The 9956-nt window shown below is 36.0% G+C and overlaps 1 protein-coding gene across 2 annotated transcripts; it reads right to left on the minus strand.

Moving 5' to 3' along the window:
- Window positions 1-1366: 1366 nt before the first annotated feature.
- On the minus strand, window positions 1367-9339 carry CD69 (CD69 molecule). Of its 2 annotated transcripts, none has more exons than XM_064479032.1 (5): window positions 9165-9339; window positions 5332-5454; window positions 4062-4189; window positions 3596-3699; window positions 1367-2506 (listed from the first exon to the last, which is right to left on the minus strand). In XM_064479032.1, exons 1-5 carry the CDS (start codon window positions 9226-9228, stop codon window positions 2398-2400), a joined length of 528 nt encoding a protein of 175 aa, XP_064335102.1. In that variant the 5' UTR covers window positions 9229-9339; the 3' UTR covers window positions 1367-2397. The 2 variants fall into 2 exon arrangements, with proteins under 2 accessions (XP_064335102.1, XP_010989094.1); XM_010990792.3 differs by having other exon boundaries at window positions 4062-4261; window positions 9165-9327.
- Between the last annotated feature and the right edge of the window lie 617 nt (window positions 9340-9956).

The raw sequence follows: 9956 nt of genomic DNA on the forward strand, positions 1-9956 counted from the left end.
TGAGGCAAACAGGGGCAGGATAAGAAAGGGAATAAAGTTTTGGAGTGAAAAGTTAATTGTAAACAAGACAGGGGAACTCAGTTTGAAGGGGACTGGATTTCATCACTAGAAAGTAGAATTGTAACTTAAATAATGAAATTATTTCCTTAATGATACTATATTTAGGCTTGTTTGAAATAAATATTTCCTTATTAAGAGTAAAATAACTATTCATAATTTCAAAATTATAGAGAAGCATAGAGAGGAAACATAATTATTATCTATACTCTTATTACTCAGGGGAAACCACTGTGCTTACCTTAATAGTTTTTATCTCTTTTAGAATTTAGAAACATGAAATTTACATATTTAATATTTAAGACGCTTAGGAATAATACTTTGTGTAGTTTCTCATATATGTAAACATTCTTCTTCATTATTATTTTTCAGTGACAACGTATTATTTCATCATGTAGTACAACTTATTTAACTTAATTCTTAGTTTTGAACCATTAAGTGGCTTCTGATTTATCACTACTAAAAATACCCTTTGGGTAAACATTTTTGTGGTTACGTCTTAAACATCCAAGATTATTTCTTTAATGCTCTCCCTCCACAAAAAAATGTTCACATCAAAGGAAAGATATGAATCTTTTCAAAGTTTTTGATATTTTCAAACTGTTTTCCAAAGGTTGAACTAAACCTACTTACATGATCACCAACAGTCTTTCTGGGCATAGATCCTCCAACATTTTCTCTAGAATTTTATTAGCATGTTAATCTTAGTTATGATAGATTTTCATGTGTGAAAACCTAGTCAAAATTTTGAAAATTGAGGGCAAACTCTCCCTTTCCAGAGGAAGAAATTGAAATTATACTGGAAAAGTCAAATAAAACAGATAACTGATAGTTTAATGTTTGAATACAGGGCCAAATAAAGTAGGCTGTCTGCGATATCTTCGTAGCACCTACATATTCTCTGTTATCTTCTTTTAAAATTATCTTCTTTTGAGAGAGAGGACCAGCTTATAAATAAATCCTTGCAAAGTGAATTTAGGTGTCTCCTAATTTCTCTGTATTCCTTCAGGGTGACAAGCAATTTAAAAAAGGAAGAAAATAATAGAGTCAAAAAGTTTCAAATGACATATAAAGTCCTCTCAAGTCAGTTAAAATATTTACTGAGCAAGTGCTGTATGCAGAAAAATGGAAAGAGCGCTTTGAAAACACACATCTGAAAACAACTTAAAAGGTCCAAACCTTGTTATAATGTTCAAGTTTTACTACAGACACAGTTTTTTAAAAAAAGTTACAACCTTCTGTTTCCTGCATCTCAGTATGAGCTATAATTTTTAGTGTATTTAAAGGAATGAACACTTCTTAGAAACCCTTTTGTTGATTCTACTTTTATTTTAACATACATAAAAACAGCTTATAATTTGCACTGAATACAAAAGACAAACAAATAAACGCACTTTATTGCACTTAGAAAATACTTCAAATGAAGTATTGCACGTGGTGGAATTGACCAGGAAAGGCACACACTGATGATCGGAGAGGACGAATATTATCCCAGGTTTGAACAATACAGACTTTTCCCTGATTAGGGTTTACCGCACCACATATTGCACATTTTCCAACACGCTTTATCTGCTTTACAAATATTCCTCATATTCTTTGCTTTTGTCTTTATCTCTGTAAAACACTGTGTATAAGGCAATGCATTGTGTACCGTTGAAAAAGACAAGTCTACGTTGAAGAAGTAAAAAAAAAAAAAAAAAAACCATAAATACACGATCATCCCATTCTTTTGGGGTGAGAAGTGACAAAATAACTTGACAAACTTCTTAACAAAGAGAGAAATATTACAAAGCTTAGTTTCATAAGCATTCGCCCACTTATAAATGTTCTCTAAATTAAAAAAAATACGTTTAGACTAAACATCTGTGTTGCCAGTTAGACCTTCTCTGTTTACATCAGTTTTGAGTACCACCTGCTACCTCCTTCATACAGTGCACGTGAATGAAGGGTGCTCACTGTTCGTAGTCATTCAACAATAAATAATAACTCTAAAACCTAGTTATTTTATTACTTCTGAATTAGAAAATATATAAAGTGCATTCCAAAGCTTGGAAGTGGTTTTTCTCGTTCTTGGACAAAATTATCAGTCACCCCGTGACATTGTCAGCTGATGGCAGGAGGATTCCACGATGCGGGTACTACTGGAGTTTTGCCTCCCTTTTTCCCCACATTCTTGTTTGGAAGAAGGTTTCCAAAATAACACAAAGTTGTTTCTTTTTTTTCTTTTTTTTTTTTTCACAAAGTCTTTCTGGAAAACATCTCATCGTAGAGCAGCATTCACTGACACAAGTTTCCTTGAGTTCCTCGCTGGCATCGTCTACAAGCAAATGCGAGCCCTCTTCATTTGGCGGGCTTGCTGCAAATCCAGTGTAGATTCTTCTTGCACGCGGTGCTGCCGACCTCTGTGCTGTTCAGAAATGCACAGTCCTCCGAGCCCGTCAGGTTGAACCTGTCAAACAGTATGGAAACTAGAATGATTTTCAGTTCGTTTCCGTTCAGTTATACAAGAATAAACTTTGTGGTGGTGGTGGGGGTGGCTTCTGCTTTTTTTTTTCTCAGTCAGAATGCATGAGGCAAGCGTACCAGTTAAATGATCATAGACAGTCTGTAGAGACAGCAGACAAGGACTGAAACAGTAGCACATAGGGAACAGATAGAAAGTTAGGAGTTAAGAGCTCCATTCATTTGGGTGATGCGTCACTGGAGGATTCACTCTTGGTTATTTCTGATTTTCCAAAACTTTCGAGAAACAATTTCCAGAAGGTATACACGTTCAACAATCACGCATACTAGTGCCTCCAATTTTAGGGGGTTAATAACCCCTGAAGCCCATCTGTGGGTGAGGTACCATTGGACACATATTAAGAATTCTTTTTCTAAAGATTTAAACTAATTGTCTGTATCACTGATTATCATAAAACATTTTGATAGCTAGAAATTTATTCAAGTTTGAGTTTTCAGGTGACAAACATTAACACTAAATTTAAATTCTTCCAAGTCTATAATGTAGTTTAATCATATGTAATAAAAATAAACTCAGTATCTTTAATTCTGGGGTAAATTTTCTCTCAGCTCCACAGAAGCTTCTAATTAGGTATTGAAAATATTGTTCTTTATCCCTGTGGAGATGAGAACTGGGAAAGAGGAAAAAGGGCTTAACCACCCCAAACTAGCTTATCAATGAAATATGCATATGATATTGGAAATGTTGGATTTTTTCACATAATCATAATTATTCCTGGAACATTTCTAACTGAGTGTTATTACTCACACTAGAATTTGCTGAGATCAGATTACTAGGATTTACTGTATGAATTCCAAGTAGATAAAAAGAAAAAAAACAAGACAATATTAAAGCCTTTCTTTAAAGAATTCCATGGAGCATAATATACAAGGGAGATTTTATAAATTCTGCTTTTTAAAGAGCACAACCTTCGTAGAGAACTGTGCTTTGAAAGGAAAAAAAAAGAAAAAAAAGGAAAGTGGTTCCCCTAAACTGCCAGCCTGGAGAGGATAAAAAGATTATCTTGAAACTCACCAGTTGTTAAATTCTTTGCCGTTTGACCATTTCCATGTCTGGCCAGCTTCATTTTTCAGCCCAATCCAGTGTTCTGCTCTACCCACGTGTTGTTTCAAAAAGATCTTGAAGAAAGCACAGAGGAAGTCTACGTTACATCACCGCTCCTCGTGAGTATGTAAAAAATCCTGTTTCTCAAAAGCTGCAATCGAGGCATGAGCACTAAGCCCATCATTTGTCAGTTCTCTGTAGGTTAGCTCATTGGGATTTCTCGCCTTTGAAGCGAAACAGTCAAATCACATTTAAAGACTAAGGTGAAGTCTCATTTTGACCTCTGACTGATCATGTGGCTTTCTGTGACTAAACTTTTCTATGTGGGAGACAGGTACAATGTCTTCACTTAGAAGGAAACAGAAGGAAGCCACAGATTAGCCAGATAAAATAGAAGAGCAGTATCTTATGGAATTGTTTTTGAATACTATCTTACCATGTCCTCTTCAGAGTCAATGAGAGCAAGTGTAGCACTGTGTTTGGAGCAGAATTCTTGGGCCAAGGTCCAGTTCCTTGTTTTCTTGGAAATAAGATAGTATTTCCTCTGGTACTGGATCCAGTCATCTGAGCATGAGGAAACATGGCTGTTTGATGGCACTGGGGACATATATTGGCCTGGACAATTGTACTGGCCCACTGTGAACAGGAAAACGGTTTGTTTTAGTAACACAAGAAACCGAATACCCAACGTGTATGAAACCAGTTCAGGGATGCTCTGCTGTGCTAGGTGATACAGTAAAGGATAAAAGGAAAGAAGACGAATTCTTTTTTCATTTTTAATTGAAGTATAGCTGAGTTACACTGTTATGTGTATTTCAGGTGTACAGCATAGTGGTTCAAAATTCATACAGGTTATAGTCTATTTAAAATTATTATGAAAAAGGAGGTGAATTCTGGGAAGAGTAAGAAGAGGGTAGTTTCTCACCTTATCTGATCTCTCATTGTGCCTAATCATCATTGTACAGGGTATGAGAAATAAGAGAGAGTCACTGTGATCAGAGAGTGGTTGGAAAATTGAAAAATCTTGAAAACAGTCTTTAGGCTAGAAAGGGCAAAGTACATTGTAAATTCCAAGTACAGTTTTGCATCTGAATGCAGAGGTGGGAGACTTTGAAGATGTGGTAGATATAACCCTTTTCTGGGAGGTGGAGGTGAGACTACTTTGAAGAGAAGTAATTCAGAAGACAGAACAATCTGTGGCTTGGGGATGTTCCTACAATTGTATAAATTCATGTTTGTACAAGACACAGATGTATCTTGGCATAGCTGTATGTTTCAAATACCATATTGCAACTGACTGTCTGGGAGCTTCTAGACATATTCTTAATTATCCATACCTACTCTTCTGTGCTTTTTGAGATAAGAGACTGGCCAATTCCTGACTAATCTATGGCTTTGGTGTTATTTTTCTATCCGCCCACATTTTGTCCGTGTAAATGTTCATTTATTTAGAATCTAAATCAGCCCTTTTTGTTTTAGATTTAAACATCTGCTCAAATGTAATTTTCTCCCAGAGTAATGTATAAATTGTAGACATTTTAAATCCTTATAAAGAAGCTCTAGAAAACTCAAATAAAGTATTGCATTAATTATCCAAAGAATGTGGAATCACATTTAGTATGGACGAGGAAAGTGGCCATGTACAATATGTGAGATGATCCTATATTAATCAGAGTTTGTGATGAATTCACAAAGTGCAGACCTACCTGATAAAGCAACAAGAGCTATGACTAAAACGGTGATGAAGACCACGTTCAGGACGGCACACGGGATAGGGACGTGAATGGACCCTTCGTGATGAGTTGCAAAATGAGGCCTGGGGGCATCACCTGAAGAGAGAAAGTGGATGATAAGTTCAGACAGGCTATAGAGGGAAGGTAGAGACATTTGGTTTTCCTTTGAGGCATTTAAAATTAAAAAAAAAAAAAAAAAGCTATGTGTCTCCCCATCTTCTTATACAAAAGTTATGTTAATTTCCCTCAAATTTTGAGTGAATTTGGATAATTTGGCTAGAAATGAAGTAATCCAGTCATAATAATAAGATTGTAAGATAGTTCCCCAATATATGTACTTAGTAGCTATGAAAATTCTAAACATGTCATAATTTTATTGTTTTAATCATAATAAGAACATTGAGAAAATATCTGATTACTCTAGATGACATATAAAAAGAACATCTTAAGTATAGTCTCTTCTCTGTAGTTGCTGTTTAAGGCAGGTGGTATAAATGGGTATAGATATGGGTAATGTAGTGAAAAATGTTGAATGGTTATAAAAACATACACAATTGGCATGACTAAAAATAAAAAGATAGATTGATAGTACTTATTCTTGAAGTTAGTGCGGATGTGAAGCAATTGAAATTTCCATATGTTACTGAATGGGAGAGTAAAATGGAAAAAAATATTTGGAAAACTGTTTTGTACAGAATTAGACATTGCACCTACTCTCTGACCCAGCAATTCTGCTCCTGTGTATTTTCTCAATAAAATAAAAATATGTCTTCAAATTGTTTTATACAAGAATGTTTATAGAAGCTTTATTCTTAATAGCCAAATTCTAGAAATAACCCAAATGTTCATCAACAGGAAAATGGATAAACAAATTATGGTATATCCATACAAGGAAATTCTACTCAGCAATTTAAAAAATGGAAAAACTGATACATGCAACAAAACGCATGAATCTCAAAAAAAAAAAAGTTGAGTGAAAAATATCCAGCCATAATTATGTACTGTATTTTCATTTATATGACAGTCAAGAATAGCTGAATTAAGCTATGATGACAGAAATCAGAAACTTGATTGCTATTTTGTGCTTTTATTAGTTTTATCTGAAAACTAATTTAGTTGGAAAGGAACACAGGGAAACTTTCTAGAGTGACAGAAAGTGTCAAATATTGATTGGAGTTGTAGTTATAACTCATTAAACTGTACACTTAAGATCTGTGCATTCATTGTATGTAAACTAGACCTTAATAAAAAAAAAATCTGTAAGTGAAAAGTAAAATGTTTGAATTTTCCAAGAGAAGTTAAAATAATAGAGGAAATATAACAGTAAATTATAGACCAAATATTGGGTGGAAATCAGTTTCTTAGTTTACCCTTTGTATAATCCTAAAACAAAGTAAAACTTTTATTTCACCAGTAAGAAATATTTTTGTGGAAGGATTTAGAATATGAATATGAAGTGAATGATGCTTCTTAGTTACCAAAACAACAATAACAACAATGCTAGAATACAAATGAATAATTGAGAGAAGAGAGAGCGAGATTTTGTGACTCAGAGTTTGGATTTGAATCTTGCTAGGATGAACCATCAGAATTTTAAAAATTTGGCCTCACAAGAAATATACAGTTCTCTAGTCTGTTCTCAAAAACTGAAATGTAAAATGGTTACTTGAATGGTATGAAAACTTACCACAAAAATAGTCTCCATATGCAAAAGTATCCTGTTTTTCAGTGTGGATGACTTTCGTAATTTAAAAGGTGGTCTATATAGGACATGACTTGAAATTCATGTATTTTTTTTTCCCTTATAACATTGCTCTAAAGTTGAACTAGGCAAAGAGATGTTGCTCTCTTTCGTAGTAATTTATATGTACTGGATGTCAACATCAACTTTTGCTTCTTCTAAGGATTGCCTTTCCCAGCATAGATCTTCTGGGGAAGATTCAGATTTTGCAAGAGAAGACTAGACTTCACTCCTATCTAGCTCTATGTCTGTCAGCTTCTTAAAGTGAACCTTCCCTTTTTCTACCGGCATACAGCTGTCACCGGAAGCAGCCCTGGGTAGCGAGGGCAGCAAGTTCAGAACTCTCTGTCTAGTTTCACTTCTCACCACGTGAGACCCAATCATGCCGCTTAAATTCAATGCAGCAACAGCTCTGGCTCCTTTGGAAGAACCAGTGCATCCAAGTAACTCATGGACTCCAGAGCCCAGCTCAGACTATTGGCTCATCCAGTGGGTAAGCTGTGGAGCTGATTCTCACACTGTAGTTTGTACCCATTAGTGAGGGCTATTGTTACTCGCAGTTTGATTTATCACCCAGGTGACAAAACACTCCCTTAAGAGCATGCTTCCATTCTGATCACCAGCCCTGTCCACTAATGGAGAAAAGAATAGAAATCCACTAACATGTGTTGAATGACCCAAGGGTGAAGCTCAATGTTTGTTCATCCTAATGGGGCCAGTGCAAGAGTGGCATAGATTAAACCTTCATAAATTAAATATCCAACAGATTTGGGATGATCTCAGGGAAAGTTAAGAATTTCTAAATTAGCTCCTTCTTTCCACTGTGCTAGGTTTTGAGCAGGCTTATTACTGTATAATTTTTTCTTTTGAGCATCTCAGCTGAGCCATAAAGTTATGGTTATCTGGTTACCAAAAATTTTGTATGGCTTGCACTTGTTAACCACACTTGATTTTGTGTTTTTAAGTAAAAGATGAGTTCATCAGCATTAACTGATGATTTTCTAAAGCAAACCACTCTCGTAGACACGTACTCAGAAAACAGTCCCTTCCTCTAGATTGTTCTGGCTCTGCTGTTCACAACACATTCCTTTGTTACCGGATAGTTTTGCTTACAAGTGAACTCTAATTTGGACATGCTAGTGTTTGGGGAACCTCCTTCATTAGAAAAGAAGAGAGAGATCAATGAAAAAAGTCATGAACACCTCACAGAAACATGTTATCGGAAAACAACGGGAAAATTCTGGTAGCAGGAAATAGAACGGTCTATGGACAGAATAGACAAATAGAAAAGAGGAAAAGGTAGAAAGCAGAGATGGTCATATTTCCATGAAAAATAAAATTAAGGAAGAAAATTGCCTGGTTCATGTAGAATTTGAAGCCAGTTATTAGAAGGGTAAAAAAGAAGAAGGAAATGGAGGAAATGAGTCCCATAAAGAGTATAGAAGAAGCAGATTGCAGTTCCAAGAATTTTTTCATGACAGTGTCCTAATAAATTATCATCAGACACTGTTAATAGTCAGATGCCTATGTGGCTATTCTGTCAAAGATTGGCAACCTTTGTTTCCAGCACCTGGAGGATGCTGTCATGAGAACGCGGGACAAGGCACACCAGAAGCACACAAAGGGTACAAGGTAAAGGCAATCAAGAATGCAATTGTTTATGTGGAAAATGGAATTTTCCAGAAAGAGAGGCAGTGCTTCCTAGAGGATGTCTAGATGGATACAGAAAAATGATGGACATGCCCCAGGTTAGGGCAGGGAGTTTCCTAGTTAAATCAGAAACATTGAGAGGATATAAACTAAAACAGAGAAACAAATCTTTAAAAGTCTTCAGATATTCACCCTGTGGTTTCCGCTCAAGTCTCAGGTATTCCATCTCCTCGTAGGTAAAGAAATATTTACCTTTTCCCATTTTTCTCCTTTACCCCGACTAAAATAGAATGTAACCAAGATCTTCAAAAACCAAGCTTCATTTCTCCCCTAACTACTGTCATACATCATAGATAGAGAGTCAGCTATTTAGATGTAGGTATTACCAGCATATAAAGAATGAGACCTGACTTACTTTGTCGTTCTTTATCCAGATGCAAGGAGCTGGTCTCCGTTATGGAACAGTCTTCAGAAGTCATCTTTATCCTTGTCTCAGTCGACCCCTTGGTTACTTCCAGGTCAAGCCAATCTGCAGTGAAGGTCTTTGCCGGAGCACTTGCTTGGTCTCTGAGTCTTTGGGGTGTCTCAGCATTTATATTCAGTTACGTTGTCTCCGCCCCCTTCCTCTCGCCTCCTAGTCACTCAGCTACTCCAGTTCTCTTTAATTTATGCTCCAGTGGTCCAGGCAGTTTACAGTGTGTTGTTGTGATGAGCTACGGGTTTCCCCTGCTGTCTGAAATGTGCTTTCTCACAACTGTAGGTGCAGCCTGGAGAGGCAGGTGGGGTTTTCCCGGAATCTGAGATATCCTTTCTTAAATTTGTAGAAAACAAATAGTTTAGGAAACAGAATATCTAAGTAAAGAATTAAAAGTTAGGGATTCCTATTTTTGAGATGGAAACAATTTGGGGAGTAATAGTACCCTGGAATCTCATTCATTCATGTACTCATACATCTGACAAATGACGTTTATTGAACATCTACTATGAACTTGATACTGTCTGGGGTTAGATTTATTGTTGAAGAAGAAATCTAAGGGCTCTACTCTCATGAATTGCTCTCCAGGCTGGAAAAGTTTTACTTAGCAAGCTACAAATCGGCTTTCAGAAATATGTCATTCACTTCTTCCCTGGGGACTAGTCTTTTTTTTAAGGTATCATTTAGTAAGTAGTTGCTTTACCGCAGGAAATAGAAACCTTGTGGCTGGAA

This window comes from Camelus dromedarius, chromosome 25, assembly GCF_036321535.1.
Source record: "Camelus dromedarius isolate mCamDro1 chromosome 25, mCamDro1.pat, whole genome shotgun sequence".
Classification (NCBI taxonomy): domain Eukaryota; kingdom Metazoa; phylum Chordata; class Mammalia; order Artiodactyla; family Camelidae; genus Camelus; species Camelus dromedarius.

What these genes read in the sequence shown, in the direction of transcription:
- CD69 (XM_010990792.3), bottom strand. Translation starts at nt 9,228, where the DNA reads ATGACTTCTGAAGACTGTTCCATAACGGAGACCAGCTCCTTGCATCTG. An exon ending in TCTGGATAAAGAACGACAAA is followed by an intron (nt 5,455 to 9,164) that starts GTAAGTCAGGTC and finishes TTCTCTCTTCAG; the next exon opens with GTGATGCCCCCAGGCCTCAT. An exon ending in GGCAAAGAATTTAACAACTG is followed by an intron (nt 2,507 to 3,595) that starts GTGAGTTTCAAG and finishes ACTGTTTGACAG; the next exon opens with GTTCAACCTGACGGGCTCGG.